Source organism: Danio rerio, chromosome 11, assembly GCF_049306965.1.
Source record: "Danio rerio strain Tuebingen ecotype United States chromosome 11, GRCz12tu, whole genome shotgun sequence".
Lineage (NCBI taxonomy): Eukaryota > Metazoa > Chordata > Actinopteri > Cypriniformes > Danionidae > Danio > Danio rerio.
In genome coordinates this window covers 29,969,398-29,994,191 of record NC_133186.1, presented here as the reverse complement: position 1 = coordinate 29,994,191, position 24,794 = coordinate 29,969,398, and the positions used below count along the sequence as shown (strand labels likewise).

At 35.8% G+C, this 24,794-nt stretch overlaps 1 protein-coding gene across 8 annotated transcripts in view; it reads left to right on the top strand.

Moving 5' to 3' along the window:
• The window catches only part of eif4g3a (eukaryotic translation initiation factor 4 gamma, 3a), a 91,359-nt gene that overhangs the window by 33,501 nt on the left and 33,064 nt on the right, over positions 1-24,794 (top strand). For 2 of the 8 annotated variants that reach the window (XM_073916798.1, XM_073916801.1), the window contains exons 6-14: positions 12,998-13,174; positions 14,758-14,869; positions 16,448-16,554; positions 17,874-18,056; positions 19,937-20,036; positions 20,140-20,823; positions 20,906-20,991; positions 22,265-22,499; positions 23,109-23,233. In XM_073916798.1, coding sequence (XP_073772899.1) covers positions 12,998-13,174; positions 14,758-14,869; positions 16,448-16,554; positions 17,874-18,056; positions 19,937-20,036; positions 20,140-20,823; positions 20,906-20,991; positions 22,265-22,499; positions 23,109-23,233 — 1,809 coding nt within the window. Of the gene's footprint in view, positions 1-12,997; positions 13,175-14,757; positions 14,870-16,447; positions 16,555-17,864; positions 18,057-19,936; positions 20,037-20,133; positions 20,824-20,905; positions 20,992-22,264; positions 22,500-23,108; positions 23,234-24,794 lie in introns of all 8 variants that reach the window. The other 6 variants (XM_689398.10, XM_073916800.1, XM_009306090.5 and 3 more) reach the window with 3 other exon arrangements.

Sequence of the window (24,794 nt, the reverse complement as noted above, 5' to 3'; positions counted from 1 at the left end):
TAGACGTTGATGCTTTCAAGTCCTAACCCAACAAGATTCATTTATTCGACTATGAGCCAACTGTTTCCTTAAAGAATCAATAGTTTTAAACACGGTGCGCTTTCAGATTTAAACCTCTGCTGGATGTTTTCATTCATTTGTGCTGTTACACACTGCATGGAAGGTCATTTTCAAAAATCCATAATAGGGGCTCTTTAATATTTCACAATATTCAAAATGAATTGTATAACTTGGAAATGCAGTGTTTTTTTTTTTTTTTTTTTTTTTTGCAAAGATGCAGTATGTAATTTTTGCCACTACAAGGCACATAGTTTGATTATGTCATGACTGAATTTGGAATCATGGGAGTTGTTGTCTACGAGACTTGCGCAGAAATCATTTGATCAGGTGATCAAAAGTATTCAAAACTTATTATCATGGTAGTATAAAACAGAGTAATTTCTGAAGCAGTTGATGAAGAGAGACGAGTGCAGTGCGGCACAGAAGCAGCAGAGCTTTTATTATGTCCACTGCTTCCCATTTTTCTAGTCATGGTCATGTGGGAATGAAGTAGCACTGCATTATTATACTAAATTCATTTTTGTGTTTTGTTATGATGCTTCTCTGTGCAGTCGAATGCAAACCCACAACATATTAAAGCATCTTTGTGTTTCCATGATTTATATAAATCCATTTGTATATTATATAATATATAACTTATATGACACATGGTTCTTCACACCAGTTCAAATAGCTCATTCCTTTCTATTTGAACAGTCATCAAAACTTTTGAGATAATGAAAGTATCCAAGTCAGCAAATTAAGTTAATTCTATATGTAAATTATATATATTAATAACACTGTTCTAGTGGTTTTTGAATACTTTTAATACAAATATTTTACATGCTGTGCTTTAAATATATCTACATAAATATGCATACGTTTTAAATAAAACATAATTTACAAATATTGATTTATGTCAATCCATAAATGATTGACATCACAGAGTCATCCAGATATTATTTTGTTCCATTTGTCCCCCAACATCTCTCTCTTTCTACTTTCTTACATTCTTTTACGCTTTACTCTCCTTTTCATAGATTCACAATCTCTCATGCCCTTTTTCTTTCAGTCACTCATGCCCTCTTTCTCTCTCTTTCAGATGCATGCACTCATTCTTATCTCAGTCTCTTACAAACACACAGACACCAAGTCTCCGCTTCCATCCCTCCCTGGCATTTACACACACCAACACACACACACACACACACACACACACACAGTTGTAGGGCATTGTGACAGTAGTTTAGCAGAGAGTGGCGTTCGCCCCAGGCTGCGCTCGATCCCCTGCTGGCCTGAGCGAGTCACAGTTTGAGGAAATCACCCATTAAACACACACAAGCACTGTTTGTTCTCTGGTGGTGGTCTTCATGTTTCTTTCCTTTCTTGTTTCCTTTGTCAGGTCACTGTTTTCACCTTTGACCCAAGAGTAGCTGCAGTTGTACAAACTGATGTTTATTGCATTTTGGATTTAGTATTAAATAGTATTTAAATACACTGTAAAAAGCTGACCTTACTTACAAAAACTAACCAATTGTCTCAATTTCTAAATATAGCGGTGTGTTGATTTTAAGTGAGCTTAACTTAAAACAGTTTGTATTTACAACTTCTTAATAGTAATAGTAAACTTCAGTACCGTTGACTTGAAATAATTAGTTGTGTTAAATTCTTATTAGTGTTGAGATTACCAGGAAAATATTAGTAAACCGATTGCCTTAAAATTATCGAGTAAGCTGAACTAAAACGTTTAGGACAAAAAGCAATACTTTACTTTCTCACTCCCAGGGCCATTTTTATCGAAGTTGATATTTATAGCCGCACTATGTTGGTGTTTTGTAACATCAAATCTTTTCGTGGTGGGTTGTTAGCCCAACGCTCAACCCTCAACCTTGAGGACCAGGACATACACATATACACTGTGGACAACTTAGCAATTCACCTATAACGCATGTGTTTGGACTTGTGGGGGAAACCGGAGCACCCTGGAGGAAACCAAGCAAACACAGGACAAACACAAAACAACACAAACACAAAAAAACAAACAGTACACTTTATAACTAGTAATTTTCAACCAAGGTTTCATGTCATAATAATAATAATCAATATTTATATTATATCATTAATTTATTATATAAATATTTTATAAAATCATTATTATATAATCATATAAATATTATTAAACTTATTGATATCTTATAATATATTAATATACAGTATTTATACATTTTGAAATTTAAAGAATTGAAAAAGCTCTCAGATTTATTATGCTTATTTCTGACTATGCTCAAATTTTAATTCTTCCATGTTTCCTCAGTTCCCTCATTAACATGGTTTTGATACATGACCACTCAAAGTTGTAAAAAGATATTGTAAGTCAAGATTACTTGAATCTATTTAGTTTAACAACTTAATGTGCTAAAAAGTTGGGATTACTTGTTTAAATACTGTAGAGTGAACAAACTTATTCATAATAAGTTAACTGCATTTAATTGTATTAGTGAGAACAGCTATTGCTTTTCACAGTGTAATTTTAATAACGATACCTTTAGTCAAGTTTAGTTTTCAATATGACTAGTTTAGTTTTAGTGATCTATTTTATATTTTAATTTCTGTTTATTGCGATGCTATTTAACAATCCAATCAATTTTTTGTTTACAAAACAAGGTCCAATCTTATAGGTTTTCTTGTACAACTGTTTCAAAGCAAACTGTTTCATCTGAAAATGTCTCACAAAAGAAAAGATGGCAAGTTTTATTTCATGCTGACTTCAAATCAAACTGACTTAAAAGAACTTGTGGTGACAAAAGCTAGCTGTTATGTCCTCACATCACCAGCTTCTGAGCTAAAAAGCTGCTCTTGAACTCATACACTGCAGTGGACTGCAAACTAGAATGTGTGTTCGGTGCATGTAAGGAAATAATTGTCTATATCAGCAGGTATCAGCATACTATATTCATCATTTAAATAGAGAAGCAATAACAAGGACTGTGAATGCACCTCTGTGACCAAAGTAGAGCTGGCTTATCATTCTGAATATGAAATATTAAGTTTCTTTAGTGTTCTTATTTCAATATTTATATTGAAGTTCTCAGATAAGATGATGTTAAATTACTACAGCCCACTGACAGGCTCTCAACAATGGCCATATGGTCCAGATCAATACGGCTGATTTAGCATTGTGATGCAGTGGTGTCAAGTATCAAATTACAAATACTCGAACTACTGTAATTGAGTAGTTTTTCTCAGGAATTGTAATTTACGAAGTAGTTTATAAAAATGTGTACTTTTACTTTCCTTTGAGTACATTTTACTGCTGTATCTGTACTTTTACTCCACTATTTTCCTTCAACCTGCAGTCACCACTTTTTTTCCTCATCTTTAGGAATTGGCTAAAGTAGAACAGTCAGTCCTGTGATTTCTGTTTAATCAAATCGCACATAGAAACTAAATCGCACCATACAGAACAACCTTAAGACATGGATGCTTCATAAATGCAGCTAACCATTTGGAAGCATTAAAAGTGTCCAAGAAGATGTCCAAGCAATGACCAAGAGACTGTTTAGACTTCATGTCACTGATGAAAAGATGACAAATGTCTAATCATGTACAGTATGATGTCTGAAATGGCCTTAAACAATCACTAACCCACTACAGAATGTTACATTTTCACACACATACAAAAAGATAATGATTCGCACTCCTCAAGTAATTGCTTCGTACTGTTTTTATTTTTCCTTCTTACATTCTTCGGGTGATTTAAAGACACAAACGTTTCGGCACAGTGCCTTCCTCAGTTTAAATCACCCGAAAAATGTAAGAAGAAAAAATAAAAACAGTATGAAGCAATTACTTGATGAGTGCGAATCATTACCTTTTTAAATAATATTGACAAGGTTGACGCACCAAAGAAGTTTCTTAAAAACCGCAAGCGTGCAGGGCAAACTTTAGCAACTCTTTCACACACATACACAAATGGCATGTAAACACATCAGTGTAATACCCACTACTCTTAAAAACTTTTAAAATGGTTACTTTTTACTCATACTTTGAGTAATATTTTTAACAGACTATTTCTCCATTTGCACTACATTTTTAGGCAAGTATTGGTACTTTTACTTGAGTAAAGTTTTTCAGTACTCTTTCCACCACTGTTGTGATGTTAAGTCCCTTTCAGAAAATTTGTATTTTGTTTGTGGTAGATTTTTTTTCCCATGTTGTTTTATTAGCTTTTAAACATCATTCTCTAGATGTTTCTTGCTGAATCTATTGTTTTCCTATGTCTTTATGCAAACAGAGCACACTGTGCTCCTACCCCATAGATGTAATTAGAGAGCTACTTCTATACGCAGAGCTTCTATTCAGCTACTGTTGAGAGTTGCCCAAACACGCAGCATTACATGAGCTATGATATCCATTTACACCAAAGCATGCCAATCCAATCTCTTAGCTTCATTATTTTATAGGGTACACGCATGAAAGCTTTTCACACTTGAAATTGTTGGCCCTGGGTCATCCTAAGCTCTGGATAAACGGATTCCTGGGTTATCTGTAAACATGTTTAATGTGTTACGAAACTCCAAAACAAATTTTTTGAGATGTTGACTGTCATATATATGTTCCACGGTGCTAAAAACACTATTAAGACACAAATATTTCACAACAAAAGGGAAAATTGGTTGTTTTTTATTTTTAAAGCTACGTCATGTCTCTTTGTGTTAATTCAAGCGTGGAGACTGGATGTCTGTACCAGCCAGTATAACGTGACGCTTTTAAGTTTTCAGCATTAATTTATTAGAAAGACTTGGTTCGAACCAATCAGCTCGCTCAGTTGTCTATGAGGTGCAACTTCATTAATATGCAGGATATAGCTTCGAAGACTGTTTTTACCTGTTACAGTGTTCAGAGAGACGCCACGTTTTGTTGCCAACCATAATTCAAACAAGTGGAATAAGAAGAATTTTTCGGAGACATGGGTTGTCGAGTTGTGTTTATAAATGTGCCGCAACGAAGGTTTTGTTTCCATTTCCCCGCAATAAAAGCACCACTGTGTGTGTGGAGCAACATTTGTGGATTGCAGTGGTTTGCTAACATGCGACAAAAATATGTTTATAAGGGTTTTGCATCTGGAAATGGTGAAATCTGGATTTTCCGCTCGTCTTTTTTTTTTTAAAAGGACACAGTTCCAAAGTTAATTGTCTTGTCTCTACAAATTTGGGTAATTGTGTGATCAGTATGGATGTAACGGTATCAGAATTTCACGGTACGGTAATACCTCGGTATGAATGTCACGGTACGGTATTTATTGAATCATTTACAGGAAAAAACAAAACTTATGAAAATACTCCAAAAAAGTGCCAAAAGTGTCAATGACATACAAATTAGTCATCTATCTGTAAGCTTTGAAACAGTAACTTCAATTTTAATAACAAAAAAATATTAAACCATGTAAAAAATTAAGTTTCAATTTAGTAGTGTTGAAAACTCCTCACATTCAACATTTAATCACTCACTCACTTAGATAGAGATGGGTTTAAAGGAAAATTATCATATAAATATAATCTGGTAAAAGCTGGTATCTCTGGGTATTTACAATGTCCCCTGCAACAGAAAAAACCCTCTCATTTGGGACTGAGGTTTCAGGGATATGACTTGGCCCAGGTTGACAGCAGTGGGTATAGTGCATTGTCTTTCCCCCACTTGAGAGGACAAACCATGAGTGAGATAGAGATCTCATGTCTGCATCAGTCTGAACAGTGTGCTGTGTTTCTGCAGTCCCCATGACTGATTATTAGTCGTATTCCCCAACTTGCAGGCACGTGCACACACAGTGCTCAACCTGTGCAGTGCACATGCCCTTTTTAGTCTTGGATAGAAAGTTCCCTTCCAAAATGATCAAAAGTGCCCCCGCGACGCGACATACCCTCCGTCCCCGCTTTACAGTACGCGCGCGACAACACAGCTGATAAGAACTCGCGCGACAGCACCACTATTCAATACGCGCGCGACAACACAGCTGATAAGAACTCGCGCGACAACACCGCTATTCAGTACGCGCGCGGCGACAACACCCGCTTTAGGGTTTTCCAGCTCTTTTTGATCCCCGCTTCTAGCAGCACACTCCATTTCCGCGTTACTGGATCTGTAGCGACAACAGACTGCAAGGGATTATGGCCAAGCCTGGGCTGATGGGAATTGTAGTTTCCGCTACCTCCCGTTCGCTTCATTCGCCTGAGCAAATTTTCTCAGAAGAACTATAGTTTTACCGAGTCATGCGACTACGGTAATATCGAAAAAAATTAATATTGCGGTATGACGGTATTTACAATACCGTTACATCCCTAGTGATCAGTGTTCTTTGTTTGTTTATTCAGATGGCCATGTTAGTTGTATTGTCAGCAGTACTCTTTCAGTTTTTAAAGGCATACTTTAGTCAAAACAATTTATTTACTAACTTTACAGTATTTTAATATCATTTCAATATTATGGACCAAAAGATCCGCTGTAATTGCTGCTCTCCGACTGTAAACATGTAAAAACTTCATCAAACAATTACCGTCTTGTAGGATTTTGACCGAATATTTTCGCTGCATTTTGTGACAGGAAAGTCTATATAAACATGGCTGTTTGAAACTATTCTCTGCATCTACAGAGAAATGAGGAGTTTTTTTGTTTCCCATACGCCATGCGGTAATTCCATTAAAACTACAATTATCCAGTTTATACTCTCATCCAATATCTCGTTTGTCACGGGAGGCATGCATAAAATGTTCCTGATTGAAAGTGAAAGTGCAGTTAAAGTTGACATATTAAGAATGAAACACCTGAAATGACATGAATCTCCAGAGAAAATGTGGAAAGCGTGGTGACGCAAGGACGTTTATTGAGTTATGTGCTATAACATGTAAAACGGGATCATGAAATGAACATTCAAAAAGCAACTCATGTAAACACCTTCATATTATTGGCTTATTCAAATGAAGGCAAAAATTTGATTACTGATATCCATGTAAACGTAGTCACTGTCTATCTCCCCTACGTCTGTGTTTGTGTTGCCGCTGTGAAAAATTATGGCCCTTTAACACATCCTGCTCATCCTGTATACCTGGGGTTAATGAAAAATCCTATTAATTTATAGATGTTTCACACTGTACATATCTAAACCCCAGGTTAACCCAGGTTCTCATTTACATTTGTGCGTTGCTTTGGCTGATTGGATGAACGGCAGAGAACTTGAACTTGTCAGCTATAAAAAAATGCCACTATGTCTTTAGCTGTTTTAAGCCTCACAAAATGCCCAAAGGCATAAAATCAAAGAACGACAGAAAGAAAACAAGGAGTAAAGTAAAGGAATATTTCTTTTAAATTATCTGTCACCGGCTGCTGTTTACATGTGTGTTTTGTGACATAATGTTAATAATTTCCAATGGGCTGTCTGTGTTGAAAGCGTCTAGCAACAAGCAAAAACAACTGCTCTGATTCACACTGAACAAATTTAGGACTGGATTCTGGGCTTAACACCACAAGTGCAATTCTAACCCTGCTCCAGAACAGGCTTTTATAACACGGGGTAAAATCCGGTGCTAACACCACTAAATGTGTTTTTACCCTGCATTAAAAGTGGTGTTTATAACGATGATAACCCAGGGTTAAGTGCGGTGTGAAAGACATCATAAATATGTGTCCATGCACAGTCAATTATTTATTTTTTGGAAAGTCCGGATCATCCTGAGCTTTTTAACACCTCATAATTGATTATGTCCTCTACAAACACTCAGCAGCAGGACTAGCAATGATAGTGACACATAATCTCGGCTCTGACACTAGTAGATCAGCCCTGTGGTGTTAAATCACTTTTCAGCCACCCGTCATGGGCCGTTGATTGCTCTTGTCTTTACACACGCTCATGGCTTTGGGAAATCTTGTTTAATGATAGGCTTGGATTATTCTGAGCCGTGCTGTTAGATGTTTTTGGGTGAACCTGAGCCATGCTATTAGGTTGGATCTTGTCTAAGCGAGAACTGAAAATGACCTTCTTTCTTGGAAATGTATCAGTTTGCACAAAAAGTCTATGAAGTATTGCCAAATTGTAACACCTAGTTCACACGATCCAGCAGTTTGCTGGAACGTTTTTTTATTTATTTATTTTATTTTTTTATTTTTGCTGGATCTTTTGACTAACGTAGGAATCTGTCAGTTGTGACAGACACCTGGGAGTGAGTGAAACACCAAGAAACAACAGCAGACTTCGGAAAATACTGTCCTTTTATCTCTTATCTGCTTTCAAATAAACCTGCAGATTCTGCATAACAACAGGAACATTGCTCACAACAGGCAGTGTTGTATTCTACAGTGGTCGTGTTGAAGTTTATTGTTGAAGTTGGTGAATTTGTACACAAACAGACTGCAGTTGATTGCTTTGGTTTAAATGATAGAGAAGTAAGAGGTGTTGTTTCTCAGTTGTTCTGACAATTAGGACACTAAAGCAAACAGTGCTCTCAGCATGTCGAATCAGGTGCCAGACAGTTGTGTCTCTTTGTTATTATAAATTGTATCAAAATTATAATTGAAAATGTCTTCATTATTTAGTATAATCTGATCACTTGTTTACTGTTTATCTTATTTATATTTAATTTATTCTATTGTATTTTTATATAATATATTTACTGAATAAATAGCTTTTTAATATCATCATAATTATTATATTTGAAATTAATATAAAACTTAAAAGACATGATTTTTAAAATAATAATAATATTTTGTACTCAATAGTTTGCATAATTATTATAATCTTCATTATTGTTTATATACTCTACCTGACAAAACTCATGTTGTCGATCTTAGTTGTAAGAGCAACACATAATAACTTGACTTCTAGTTAATCATTTATAAAAGTGGCAGAAGGTCGTTTTTTTCCGATGATTCATCTGTTGAACTGCATCCCAATCATCACAAATACTGCAGAAGACCTATTGGAACCCGCATGGACTGAAGATTCTCACAGAAGTCAGTCCAGTTTGGTGAAGGAAAAATCATGATTTGGGGTTACATTCGGTATGAGGGCGTGCGAGAGATCTGCAGACTGGATGTCAACATCGACAGCCTGAGGTATCAAGACATCATTTGTGCTGCCATCACATTACAAAACACAGGAGAGAGCAAACTCTTCAGCAGGAAAGCGCTCCATCTCATACTTCAGCCTCCACATCGAAGCTCCTGAAAGCAAAGAAGGTCAAGGTGCTCAGGGATTGGCCAGTCCAGTCACCAGATATGAACTTTATTGAGCTTTTGTCTAAGCAAAGTCAGACCTTACTGTCCTAATTAAATCATTAAAAATCAAGGCATAATCATATTTTATTTTAGTAAAATAAGTGTAATCTAGAGGCTTTTGCCTTTCATATAAGCCACTTATACCAAATGATCAACTAGTCAAGTCAAGGGTTTATTTGTTGTTCCTAAAACTTGGATTGCCGACAAGACTTTTGTCAGATATGGTATTATGTATTTATATTAATGTGCACTTTTTATTTTGAAAATGTTTTATTTACAATGTTTGTATTTCTAATTTTATCAATACTACTAACCATAATAAAATACTGTAAATATAAATATGATTACTGTTATTATTACTGAATATATTAAAATATTTCTCTTATTATGCATACTCCTTTAAATGATAATTGTATATTTATTGTTTTATTCTTTATTTTATTTTTATTATATTACTTCTATTACCAAATGTATTTAAAAATACAATACGATTATTTTATCTGTGAATTATTTAGCAAACAATAATCAGCTAAAAACATTTAATGTGCGTGTTTGTCTGTGTGTTTTCTTTTTTGCTTGTTTTATTGTTGTTGGTTTGTTTGCTTTCCAAAATAAATGTGAGCAATTGCAAATGAATTCCACACACACACAATTCAACCACACACAGACAATTGCGTTCAGACTTTATTAGTCCATTGGAAAAAAATGGATACCAATAATGTGTGTACAATCAGCAAGAGAGAGAGGGAGAGAGAGGTCACCTCTTGCTCCAGTGCTGCCTGGCTGCTGGCATCCAATGACTGGGTTTGCTGAGGTAATATTTGCAGTGTTGAGCGAGAGAGAGAGCGAGGAGGGGAAAGCGGGGGTGGAAGTGATGGGGGAGGGGATCAACTCCTCCAGCAGGCTGCAGTCTGTACCGATGAATAAACCCTTGTGCCAGAGTGTCACCACCATCTCAATACAAAGAATACTGCTCACTTCTCTAACGTGTGCGTGTGTGTGTTTGTTTCATTGTCTGTCTGATGAGCAGAAGTGATATAATTCATCCAGCATGTAGTGATCGCTGCTCTTCCAGCATCTGAATATCAGATTCTCAATTAACGGCAAATACAGATGCCTCATGATTTGAATAAACTGGCTGACAGACACAGGAGGATGCCCTGAGGCCAACTGCATTATGTCAACACTTGCTCAAGTCTCTTCTTTCTATGTTCCTGCTTGATGGGCACTTTTTTCCTCGTTTTAAGGGATAGTTCATATAAAAATTAAAAAAGTACTTGCTAAACAATCACCTTCATGTAGTTAATGAATTTCTTTCTTCTGTTGAACACTGGAAAAATATTTTGAAGAAAGCTGAAAATCTTTGTAACCACTGACTTCCAAAGTAGGAAAAACAAATACTATAGAAGTCAGTATTTACAGGGTTTCAGCAGGTTATTTTATATTTTTTATATTTTATATACAACAAAAAAATTTTGTGTTTAATTGAAGAAATACAGTAAAACAGGCTTCGAACAAGTAAAGCGTGGGTAAATTATAACAGGATTTTGTGTTTTGTGTGAACTATTCCTTTAAGCGCTGCAACTGTTCTGCAACTGCAATTCCTTTAAGGAGCAACTGTCAACCCAGAAATGTAAAAACGGACAAGTAACATTGTTTTAGTAAGTCGTTCACACCTTTTACTTTTCATTCCCCTACACTCTCAGAAATAAAGGTATGAGAGCTGTCACTGGGGTGGTACCTTTTCAAAAGGTACACATTTGTATTTGAAAGGTCCATATTGGTACCTTAGAAGTATAAATTAGTACCTAAACATTTTTAGAGGAACACTTTACTTTTTAGGTACCAATATGTACCCTTAAGGTATTAATATGAACATTTTAAGTACAAATTTGTACCTTTTAAAAAGAGAGTGCAGTGATGAAGAAAAAGGGATCTTATTATTTATTAGAGCTCCTTAAGATCCTTTCACACCAAGCATAATAACTATAAACAACAATAAAGGCATAATTCTAAAAATCATTTTGAGTGTAAAGCAACAGCAGAGTTAAGACCACAGCTATAATAATAAAGAGAAACTGTCTGTATCACTTGAATCTGTGTCACGTTCAGAATCATTTTTCATGCTAATAACCAATTAAAAGCTGACGGCCATTTAGAACACGTTCAATCATAAAGGGCTCATGCATTTTAAAACTACAGAAGACATTGTGTAAAAGCTAAGGGAAAATAATTTATGTTTTTGTTCCACCACACAAACTGCAAGTTTTCTAGATTTTCCATTTGGTTAATAGATTACACGAGCAGGATTCACTGGTGAGATTAACTGTACATGTAGAGCACTGAGGCTATTTAGGCGGTAATGCAAAAGGAGAAGCATAAACTAAAAGAATAAACTTTAGGGTTAATGTTTGCTTTTATGGACACAAATATAGTTATTGTTATAGTTATAGTTGTCGTCCTTAGTGTGAACCCCACTTTAATCTACACGTTTCCACTGATGGCACCATTGCAGCAGTTCAACACTCACTGTTGCAAATAGAGATGTACAATGTGTGTGCCACATAAAAAAAGAATAACATGACAAATGTTTTGTTGTTGCATGAACAACTGAACATTGGAGTCTTCATAGGCTCAAAACTTCCAAGCAACTATGGACATTGTGGTTAATTGCAACTTTTAAAGTATACATACCGAGATCACTTAAGGATGGGTCAATACTATCTTCTTATTCAGAACAAAATCCAAGTTCGTCACTTCATATTTTGTAAATGTTTTCAAATTTTCTTTCTGATTGTGTTTGTTAACATGCTGTATGGCAAATGTGGATGAAGTTACTATCGTCTCTGACTGTATTCTCGGAAACCAGAGCTGTTATTTTATCCCAAAACAAACTCACAGTCAGCATAATTCATAAGCGCGCATGTGTTATGCACTATATACTCTGATAACAGACATTTTTGCTCAGCTACATAAATATGTCCACAGAATTGTCTTGATTAAGTCTAAAAGTTTTAATATCTGCATTTTCTTGTTTGAACAAGTAAGACTTTTATCTCTTATGTTTAAATACACTAACACACTTCATTAAACATGTACACATAGACATCATATAGATGCTGTAAAACTGCAGGTTAACCATGTTTATATATAAAAGGGGTCACCAATTTCGTTCCTGGAGGTCCGGTGACCAGCAGGGTTTAGTTCTAACTTGCCTCAACACACCTGTCTGGGTGTTTTAAGTATACCTAGTAAGACCTTGATTAGCTTGTTCAGGTGTGTTTGATTTTGGTCGGGGCTTAAATCTGCAGGACACCGGACCTCCAGAAACAAGTTTGGGGATCCCTGAAATATAATAACTTGTATTTGGTTAACTTTAACTTAATTTGATTGTGATGCAATAATGTGCATCTTTGGTAAAGCTACTTCGAAACAATAATTAATGTAAAAAGCGCTATATCAATGAACTTGAATTGAATTAAGCTCCTACTGGTCATTTCTGATATTCTGACTTTGTGAGATGCATGTGTTGTTTTTGTCGCAAATTTGAAAAGCTATAATAATTGATCTGTGAGGTATTTAAAACTGAAAATGACACATTCTACGGACACCATACATTTATTTGACATCTTATATGAAAAGAGACATAGTATATCTCATTTAACTCTCATTATTTTATTTTCCTCCACAGTTCATACACAGGAGTCAAATGCAGCCAGCGCGGCCTACCCTTCCGACTAACAACCCCTCCATTCGGCCGGGCTCACAGACCCCCACGGCGACGGTTTATCCACCAAACCAACCCATCATGATGACCATGACGCCCATGCCATTTGCTACCCAGACACACCAATATTACATTCCCCAGGTAAAGAGACCTGAAATCGAGCTATTGGATATTGACAAATCTGAATTAATCTCTCAAAATATTCTCTGTTTCCACTGTGATGAATATTGAAATTGAAGTTTTTTATTTATTAATCATTCAATTAATCATCAATCCTGCATGAGATGTAAAATAAAACTAATCATTAAGTGTTTTTGTTAATACAGACGTTGATATGTATATGATTTAAGAATTAAATATCTGTTTTTGGTCAAACATATTCTTCAGATGCTTGTTTAAAAAAGCTGTTTTTTTCAGCATCAGTGAGTAACTGTTGTATATTATATTAATTGTTTAAAATTTTTTTGATCTTGTTGAAATTTTAGTAGTTTATTGTGCTCAGTAATTTTTTTATTTAATTTGTATATTCATTTATTATATACTTTTATTTTTAACTTTGTTACAGTTATTTTATTTTTAGTTATACGTGTTTTATAGAAAATGCTATGGATGTATTTTAAACTTTTTTAATGTGTATATTAAATGTTAAATTATACAATGTACAAATATTACTTAAATTTACATTTAATATAAACATGCAATAAAATACAAGTGTACATAAAGTTCTAAAATATAAGCACAATAGAATAATCAAGAACCTAAAAAATGTGGTCTTAAAAAGATGAGTTTTTAGCATCTTCTTAAAACTGTGGAAGCATTTCTTGCAGAATAAGGTAGAGCATTCCATAACCTAGGTGCAGCAACAGAGCATGAATATTAATATGATTATTAAATAGCAGCTACTCGCACTAAATTCTAAGCTTTTGCTTGTGTTGCTGAATAAAGTCAGCAAATAATGTAAATGAAATATGAAAACAATTTCCTGATGCTAGAAACTTGTATTACTATTGGCTACGTCAAAGCAATGGCTAGTTTTTGAAGTAACTTATTTAGGTGCCTGATAACATAACAGTGCCTGCGCCTCAATGTATGTACTGTCCACCCTAAATTGTTGAATTTTACAAATGTTAAATAGCATTTAGTTCAGAAAGGTGGATGATATGCACATTGAGATGCTGGGATATCAATGGTTCACAGTAATCATGCATAACGGACATTCATTCACAAACTAAACACTTCTTCTGTCAGAATTAGAAGTGAAAGCCAGAGAGGGGGTGTGTGTCAGGACATGGATTAGATAAATTTAACAGGGGAGGGAGGATAATACATTTCCATGCACACAAACACACAGTCTTTGTCAGTAATGCCCGTTTAGTCACTCATCCATTGATATAAAAAATTGATGTAAAATTATAATTTAAAAAATATTTGCATTCTGACCACAAGGAAAACTCCCGATCCCGATGTGATAAGTGTATATATCTCTGGCTCCCTATGGCCAGTCCACTGCACCTTGGTCCCACATTCATTTCAAAGGAGCACTACCCTGTACTGAAATGACGGCTCTATTAACGCATACTTCCAATAGACATCTAATGTAAACATCTATGGTTTGATATAATATTTAAAGAAATATATAAATAATTGCCTGTCTTTGCACTGTATATAAAAGAATTCATTTTTGTTCAGTTATTTAAGTCAATATTCTGCTCCTCTTCTGTCAGTATCGTCATAGTGCACCTTACGTGGGACCCCCGCAGCAGTATGCCGTCCAGCCTCCAGGGTCTGGAACTTTCTACCCTGGACCCAGCCCTGCGGAATATCCCACCCCTTATGGCAAGTACAGCCCTCTCTGTAGTGCACACTTCAGCGTGAGCTTACTTGCGTCGCACCCAGCTGGTTCATATTAGCTCCAGGTAGTTTCAGTGTGTGTCTGATTAGCTAACTGAGAAATGACCCCGTTTCCAGAAAGCGGTTCACTCCAAGGCTGTTTAGATCTCATGTGAAAGCAGCTCAAACTGCGACGTGACTCACTTTTTTTCCTTCTCTTTTCTGAACCCACTATTAAATCAATGGGGTAACTGATGTTACTTTGAAAATAGACATGATCAAGTTATATTCAGGATGCTGTATTTGTTTGAGACACTTGTTTTTGTTTATTGTACTGTTGAACTATTGAATTTGAAAACTATTTGTAATAGATGTTATAATCTGTTATTGTAGAATAAAACGTCTATTTATAAATGAAGAGTTCAGAGCGAATGCTTTAGGCATGTAGTATGTTCAAAAAATATTTTTGCTTCAAATCATCTCAATCGCAGCATCAGCCCATTCAGAAATAACAGTTTGTTGGCAGAAGCCGCTAAACGCCACTTGCCTTTGACAGCAAAAGCCGCTATGTCCCGAGAACCAATCAGAAGATGCAAATCGAAGATGTTTTCAATGTTGCAGCATGCTGATACGCCGGCTTTTATGAGAAGTGTTATATCTCAATTTTAATTTAGATTTTATAAGATCTAGTTTAATGATCTGAGCCTGTCCGACTGCCACTGAATGGCAAATGAAAATGTCCCTTACCCTTAACTTTCTGCATTATAAGAAAAAGAAAACCTACTGTACAGTTGGAATTGTAACGTGCATTCATATCGTTTTTTAGCGCTGTGACGCTACTTTGAATGAGTCTGATTTACTATTCAATAAACAGAAACTCCATTTCATGAAAGACAAAGTTAAACAAGATACCGTTTTCTTCACATGAATGCTGACATGATATAAACAGAAGAGATGAAAAAGCGATGTTATGATCAAGACTGTGTAGTGAGGATCAATAAATAACAGCTTCTAAAAGGGTCTAAAAAGACACCGTTTTTTGCACAGTAGCCTACTTTGTGTTTTATTTGCTAATGTAAGCTATTTTTACAGATAAATATAATATATGAAACTATATATTATTTATATTACTTGATAATATATGTCTGATAAGCTTTTTATACAAATGGACATTGTACAGATTGATGTTTCTCAATGTTTTGCTCTGTTTTACTTGCAGTACACCAAAATATTTAAATTGATCAAGCATTTTTATTTAGAAAATATGTTAATGAACGTTTTTAAAATGTCTTTTTGCAGTAAAAATTTAATTTCATTATTTTAGAATTATAATATACATTTTTATCATCCATTTTCAAGCAAGCTGAAAGATTTAATATGTTTATTTTATTTATCTATGATATAAATAATATTCATATGATTTTTTAATGCTATTTTTATTAAGAAATTGTTTAGTAATTGTGAGGATTTTATTCAAATTGAATTCATTGCCTGAAAAATGTAACAGCTTTTGTCACTGTAATATTGTTGCTGATACAGTGTTAAATCTTAAATAAATGAATCCCTTCTCTGTTCTAACAACAGCTGCTGGTCCGCCATATTACACCGGGCAGACGGTGTACCCACCCTCACCACCCATCATAGTGCCTGCACCAATGCCACCTCCACCAACCAAGCGAGAAAAGAAACCAGTGAGTACCTGAAGTGCCTCATTTTTAAAATCCCAAGGGATTCACTTAGTTTTCAAATCATTTTTAGGATGATAAAGCTTGGATTAAATCCCAGCAGCCTTGGCTGGCAGACCCAGATTAAATGGGAAAATTCTGTTAAAGGGATATTCATCGAGCATTAGTTTTACCTTAGTATTGGCCTTGGCTTTTTGTGTATTTATGTCATTAATTTCCAAAATTTAGGATGAAGAATAAGTGTTGTATTTGTCCAGGAATGAAGTCAATAAGTGTGCCCTGCAACTCCTGACATATTTGAATCAGACAGTCTGATGTTGTTTGGTTGCATGCTGGGGTGTTGGCATGGCCGAGGTGTTTTATCCCAAGCCAGAGTGAGAATTAAGCCAGTTCGAAATTTCATCCTGCAAGCTGACACATTCATTTTAGAATAAATCATTTGGAAGTAGCTCTTAATTAAGTAACTCGCTAAAGTAAGTCATTCTGTAATGTTGGAGTTTTAATGATCGGGTCTGGAAATACAGAAGCCAGTATTCTCTGCTTAATTTACAGAAAATCTATTACATTTGATGGCCTTTTTCAAAGAATAGATCTATTTCATCCAGACAATTAAAAGTGTCAGCTCATGTCAAAGCATTTTTCAGGGACTGATTTTGAGTTTGTCTGATACATTGAACTATGAAAATACCAGTGAAGGATTTCAGTTCTCAAGATTAGTTTTGACAGCAAAAACCTTTTTACTTTGTATTAAAATGAGCTTTAAGGCAAATTCAAGTAAAATTTTACAATTCATTGGGGTTATGTGTTGTTTAAGTTAACTGTGTGAATTCTAGTTTAGAACTAAACCATTTTCCAACTATTTTAATCACTATGAGAACATTTTTAATAACAAAACCACTGTGAGGGTGTAGCTGTCGAAATGGTGGACGTTTATCTTTTTTTTTATTGGTTGACAGAAAAAAGTCTGTCATGGACAGAAAGCATTATTGATGTGACCACTGGCTTATATACAGACACATTACGGTTATATTGAATGTAAACAAACAGTACACATTTAATAAATAAATTAAAAAGTAAAGGTTTTGCATGTATACATCTGACAAAATTTGAATAAAAAATGTCATTTAAAAATGCCTTTCATATTTATATTACAAAATTTTATTTTTTAAAATATATATAGTAAATAACTGTAAAATAATAAATGTTTTTCATAAACAATAACCTAAGATGTGTCTTGTATTGAAGCACTGGTGCCTCCAACAGCCCCCAAGCAATTGACCAGGGTGCTCTAGTGAGTTTGTTGTTTTGCACCATTGTCCTCCCAGATCCGGATCCGAGACCCCAACCAGGGTGGAAAGGACATCACAGAGGAAATCATGTTTGGGAGCCGCAATCCTACACCTCCTGCCGGACACCCAGCCTCCACCTTAACCCCACCTGCAGGACGTCCCTCCTCGACTCCGACCCCACCTTCAGGACGCCTGTCCTCCACACCCACCCCTCCACAGGCAAGACATACAGACACAGGGACAGGTGTAGCCTGGGCTAAAATTACATGTCATTAATTGGCAAGTGAGTTATCAGTTGGCAGAATGAGTTCTTTTAGAGTTATTTACACTTGAAGTAATTATTCACTTCAGTGGAGTACAGTTCTTAATGCATTTTAACACAAGTTCCTGCATCATGTGAGTATTTAACACGTCTTTAATAATTAGCACCGCTTTAAGCTCTCACTACTTGTGTCCGTTGGGTCCTTGGCTCAGCTGTTTTAAGCTCACCTGTCTAATGCTATTTTCCAGACATGTACAGCCACCCACTACTCTCTCTCTCTCTCTCTCTCTCTCTCTCTCTCTCTCTCTCTCTCTCTCTCTCTCTGTGTTCATGGATTAGTTCCAGGTCACACAGTCTGCCCCCAATCTAATCCCTATGAACACACTGAGAGCGTAAGGCTGTTGGCTGCACCATTATGTTCATGTATATTTTGCTCTATGGACCATCAGAATAAAATATCAATCATTAAAGCATGTCAGTATGCAGATCAATATTTCATAACAGTCTGAATAGCAATAGCTCCAAAATCTTGTTGTCTTGCTATCGACAAAACATATGGTACTACCATGGTAACAGTTAAAAGTATTTACTTTAATAATGTTTGTAATTACAATGGTACTTGTTGATAAAAAAAAACTCTTGGTACCTCTCCAAAAATGTGTTTCTCATGTATAAAAGAAAGTGTTTACCATGGTATCTGCCAAAAAATATCGGAAATTATCATATCTGAAAAGCAAGATATTACCAAGGTGCATACCTGTTAAAAGCTGCTCCAGCTGCTCCAGAACGCAGCAGCACGAGTGGTCTTTAATGAACCTAAAAGAGCACATGTCACTCCGCTGCTCATCCGTTTGCACTGGCTGCCAGTTGCGGCTCGCATCAAATTCAATGCTCTGATCTTTGCCTACAAAGCGACTTCTGGCTTTGCTCCTTCTTATCTGCTCTCACTTCTGCAGATCTATGTGCCCTCCAGAAACATGCGTTCTGTGAATAAACTTCGCCTCGTGGTTCCATCCCAAAAAGGGAAGAAATCACTTTCGAGAATGCTCACGTTCAATCTGCCCAGTTGGTGGAATGAACTCCCTAACTGCATCAGAATGGCAGAGTCACTCGCTGTCTTCAAGAAACGACTAAAAACTCAACTATTTAATCTCCACTTCACTTCCTAATCTGCAATTGCCTCTCTGGATATACCACTAACTGTACTCAAATAAATAAATAAATAAATAAATAAATAAACTACAATTTTACAAAAAAATTACAAAAAAAATTACTAAATTACTATAAAATTACTAATACTTTCCTTCTTAGACTTTACAGACCTGAAACTTGCCTATAGCACTTATTCATGGTTGCTCTTATAGTTGTGTAAATTGCTTCCTTGTCCTCATTTGTAAGTCGCTTTGGATAAAAGCGTCTGCTAAATGACTAAATGTAAATGTAAAAGAATTAGATTATTATACCCAAAAATTAGGATATTACAATGATGCCTGTCCAAAAACCTGAAATTACCCATGGTTTTTATTCAAAACACATTTATTCATAGCAATAAATATCAACAATTATTACAATAATGATCTAGATTTAGAACATGGTATTAGCAGAGTGCTTCATGATAAAAACAACATAATATATTATCTGAAAACCATTGTACATACCCCCCAAAAATGATTATTACTATGTACTCAAAACATAGTATGACTATAGCAGATCATTTCTGGGCCAGAATAATCTTAGACTTTGGCTGGACATTATGTCAGTAGTCAAAGATCTGGCTCTGCAATACTGTTCTACAACTGACTGATGTGTCTGCATTTCTCTCTCTTTCGCCCTGAAGCGGCCCAGCAACTGTCAAACCCCAGAACAAACGGCATATGTCAACCAAACTCAGAGACTCTCAGAGAGCCCTGCGCCAATGGATGGCAAGCCCAGCTTAGGTATAATTCTAATATAGTTCTATTGTTATTCTTTGCCTTTTAGAGAACTTTTATTCTTAATTAATTATGTTTGACCTTCATTTTGCTCTTTCGAAAGCTATAGACGACAGGCCAAAAATGGAGTCTGGTCCCATTAAGTCTATATCTCCTGGACCAAGACCTTCAGAATCCTGTTTGGAGAAAAGAGAAATCTCAAGTCTTCCATTACTAGTCTCTTCTTCTCCAGAGGTGGATGTTTCTTCCCATCCTACAAGTGGATGCATCAAACCCACTGCCGCAGGAGAACCAGAATTTATCTCTCCTTCAGCCACTAAGGCTCAGACGTATCAGGTCATCTCCGGTGAGGAATCTGTTCCTGAAGCTTCTCCCAGATTGTCTGCTTCATTGTCCCTCAGAGTGGTAAATGGTGTCAATGAGCCTCAAACTCCCTCAAGCTATGAAGAGCCTGAGGTCCAGGAAGCCCTAAAGATGTCGTCATCCTGCGAGATTCAGGGTACATCATTCATGGAGGAGTCTGGTCAGGAAGTTCCAGTGGCCTTGGAGGAGCTCCAGGCAGAGCACCTCCCTTCTCTAGCTGCACATGTGCCCTTGATCCCAGGCGTACAGGCCTCTTCAATCACCTCCAGCACCACTTCTGTTCTTGCGCCACCACCTGGGTTGGCACCATTAGTGCAGTCGGTTGTCCTTGAGGTGTCAGAGCAGAACAAGACCTCAGACGATGTCCAGCTGAAAGCTCAAGATGCTTCAGAATCACAAACTCAAAGCAACTCTAGAAAGTTTACACCAGGTATTTACATAACTGTAGCAAATCAGGCAAAGTGGAAAGTTCAAATGACAGATTAACATTTGTTTTGTTCTTTCTGTGATAGCCCAAGCTGTCCCTGTTGTACCAAAGCCTTGGAAGAAACCAAACGACGAAGATCTTATGATGGAAACGCTGAAGAAAGAAAATGAGGTGTGGATATATGTTTTTGACATGAGTGTTTTAACTAAAATTTAAATGTGTTTTTGTGTTTTGTTTTGTTTTGTTTTTTGATTTTGTTTTGTCGTTTTGCTTTGTTTTGTGTTTTTAGTTTTGTTAAAGTTGTTTTGGTTTTTAGTTTTTTAGTTTTTATTTAGTTTTGTTTTTTGTTTGTTTTGTTATTTTGTTCTGTGTTTTTTTTTTCCCCAAGAATAAAGTTTGTAGTTCGATCCTACAAAATTCATTACTGAACTGAAGATTAAAAAGGCACACAGAAAGACTTTAATAAATTAATACATTTGTTTTTTATCTTATAATGGACTTTAAATAATATAATATAATTAATTTATTCATTCATTCTCTTTTCAACTAAGTCCCTTTATTAATCTGGGGTCACCACCGCGGAATTAACTGCCAATTTATCCGGCATATTTTTTTACACAGCGTATGCCCTTCCAGCTGCAACCCATTTCTAGGAAACATCCATTCACACTCACACACTATGGATTTTATTTAGCCTTCCCAATTCACCTGTACCGCATGTTATTGGACTGTGGGGGAAACCCACGCGAACGCGGGAAGAACATGCAAGCTCCACACATAAACGCCAACTTGAATTGCAGTTTCAGTTACTTCCGAATTAGCTTCATAAGGGAGAGCAGGAGGTTGCCGCTTGGGTTTCCCTCACAGTCCAAAGACATGCAGTATTGGTGAATTGAATAATTCTAAATTGGCCATAGTATAGGACTGTGTGTGTGAATGAAAGTGTGTATAGGTATTTTCCAGTACTGGGTTGCAATAAATATAATATAATATAATATAATATAATATAATATAATATAATATAATATAATATAATATAATATAATATGATATAATATAATATAATATGATATAATATGATGTAATATAATGTAATATAGTATAACAATATAATATAGTATAATAATAAAATATAATTATTTCTTAACATTTCATTATACTTTTTTAATTTGCTTGATTATTTTTCAAATTGAGCATTAAATGATACTAGTCCATCCACTTAATCGCCCTTAAATAATAGAAATGATTTACTTTTGTTTTGTCTTTTACCTTTTGTTTATTGATAGATTAAATGTGATTGTTAATTATATTGGAAAGTAGGCGAACTCCCTTTGCATAGCGTAACAGCAACTAATGACATTGTTATCATGACACAAGCCATTATGCAGTAATTCATCTCGCATAACCCCTTGTGTAATGCTGCTTTTTTTGCGCTTCACATCAGGAGGAGACCTCAAAGGACTGCTCTGCTGGAGATGAGATGGTCTTGCAGTCAAGCTTAGGGACCTACAGCAGCCCCTTTACAGTGCCTGAGCACCAGGAGAAGCACTCTGAAGAAAACGGTGAGACCGAGACCGAGCCTTTCAGGAACGGGGTTGAGACTGAGAGCACGGACAGTGGTGTGACGCTCGGGGACAGTAGGGGCTCCATGTGTTCCCCAACTCAGCTCATTCAGGAAGGTAAGATTTCCCTCAGGAATTGGTTGGGGTTTCGTATAGCATGCTGAGAGTGATTATTAAAGGGTGAAAAAATCTAAATTAAAATCAAATCGAAAAAGTAGTTCACCCAAAAGTTTAAACACAAATAAAGATATTTTGAAGAATGTTGGAAACTGGTAGCCATTGACATTTATGAAATGAAAAAAATACTGTAGCATTCCTCAATATCCTATTTAGTAAAATAAATTCATTATGAATTAATTGGAAACACTTGAGTGTGAGATTTATTTTTTATTTTTTTGGGTGAGCTATGCCATTAAGTCATTGTTTATTCAGACATTTTACTGATTTTGTTTGCTGGATTGGGTGTTGTTCAGATGCTTGTACAGCTCTGTGGTATTATTAAGCCTCAGAAAAGCCATAAAGACATTAAAAGGTACCAGAAGGTTTTCATGCACATTATTTTGTTCTGATAATCATTGGTGATCAGATCTATTAGTGTTCTGAAACTGTTCACTGTGAGCTTGATTGAATATTTAAGTTCTCTGCTGACAGTTGCTCTCCATTCACCATTATTATATACCATTATTCATTACCATATCTACTGTTGCTGTTGTTTCCCCCCCCCAGGTCTTGTGCAATCTAATGGAAAGAGACAGTATGACCGGGACTTCCTGTTGGGCTTTCAGTTTATGCCGGCCTGTGTGCAGAAGCCCGAGGGACTGCCTCCAATCAGTGATGTGGTGCTAGACAAGGTGCTCTTTTTGGTTATTAGTTATACACTTATATATTGTCAGATGCTGATAACCGTGAAACCATGATTATTCTTTAGGCTATATAATCGTACAACCAAAAGCTGTAATTGTTACATCCCTAATTGCTATGCAGTTCAAAACATAACATATGAATGTGTCTGAATGTAGAAGCAGTCTACTTCAGCAATGCACTGATTTTGTTGTGCTCTAAAAAACAATATGTACAATACGCACTGATTTAGTTTCAAAATACAATATATTAACATTTTAATGTGGAAAAAACGAACGCTGGTGTCTTAAGGAGCAAAAATACAGCATATGGGCTCATATGCAGTTGTGTTATCACTCATATAGCAAGTCATATCTCTCTGGCCCTTCGTTTAGGATGCTTTTCATGAACCGGCCCCATGACAAACTAATTGAATAGCCCTGGTCTATAGTGATCGATGATTAGCTCTTCTCTACTAGAAGGCGGGGCTTCATTTGCCGTATTGACCGTTACATTTTTTTCCCATTCAGAACTATGAGTGACACGTCTTGTTTATTCTATAGTCTTTGGTATTGTGCGCTAGTGCCACTTTTCATTGTTATAATTGTAATATTTATTAATATTGTTATAGTCATGATTTGTGAGGTCATATACTGTAGCTCCGGATTATTCCATACAGAGACCTCTAGTCTCTCCTTTGTTTAAAAGTCTCCTTAGTCATCTTGACATCACAAAAACTGCTGTCACTTCATGGAAAGTGAACGCCTCTGCTTTCATTTGATTAAACAATAAAAAAGACGTAACCTGCGTATTGCTTTTTTTCGCTCAGAGTTGACGTTTTTCAGCTGCAGACACACAGCGCAATTGCAGAAATGCAAGGTGCAGCAGGCAGTTAAAATACAAGGTGTGCATAAGCAAAACGCTCAACTACTGAAGTGGCCCACACCACTTAAGTTAATGTCGCATTATTTTGCAAAATTTCAACATCTCATTAGCCTGTTTTCAGAAAACGGAGCATTATTTTAGAAAAAATATTTAATCTCATTGACTTTATATTAATGTTGTTACCTGCTTGAACATTATGCCAAGAAAAGTACAACCAATCATAAACTGTGCAGCTCTTGCCAGATTAAATATTAACATATTTTGTGGAAATATTTAATGGGAACGGATTCCTCAAATGAACATGCATTTATTAATCTTACTTCTTATGCACCGCATCCACACTCCAAGAATTATTAACCTCATAACCCTTTTAACAAGGTTAACAGGATGATCCTGACCATTTTAATTGTCGAAAGCTCATTCCTTGCTGAAACATCTTAATAAAAAAGAAAACAGACACACAATGTTTATTTACATTTAAAACATGAAAAGTACAGTAACACAAGCATGTTCCCCCAACTTCTAAACTTCATCCGAGCTGCACTTTTCAGCCATGAAACTCCCTTGACGTCCTGTTTCCATTAAAATTGCATGGCGGTTATGTCATAGTTGGCAGTAGGCATCATTTAGCCTAAAGACGAAAGAAAATAAATGCCCTTCCCCTGTCTGATACTAAACTCTGTTGGT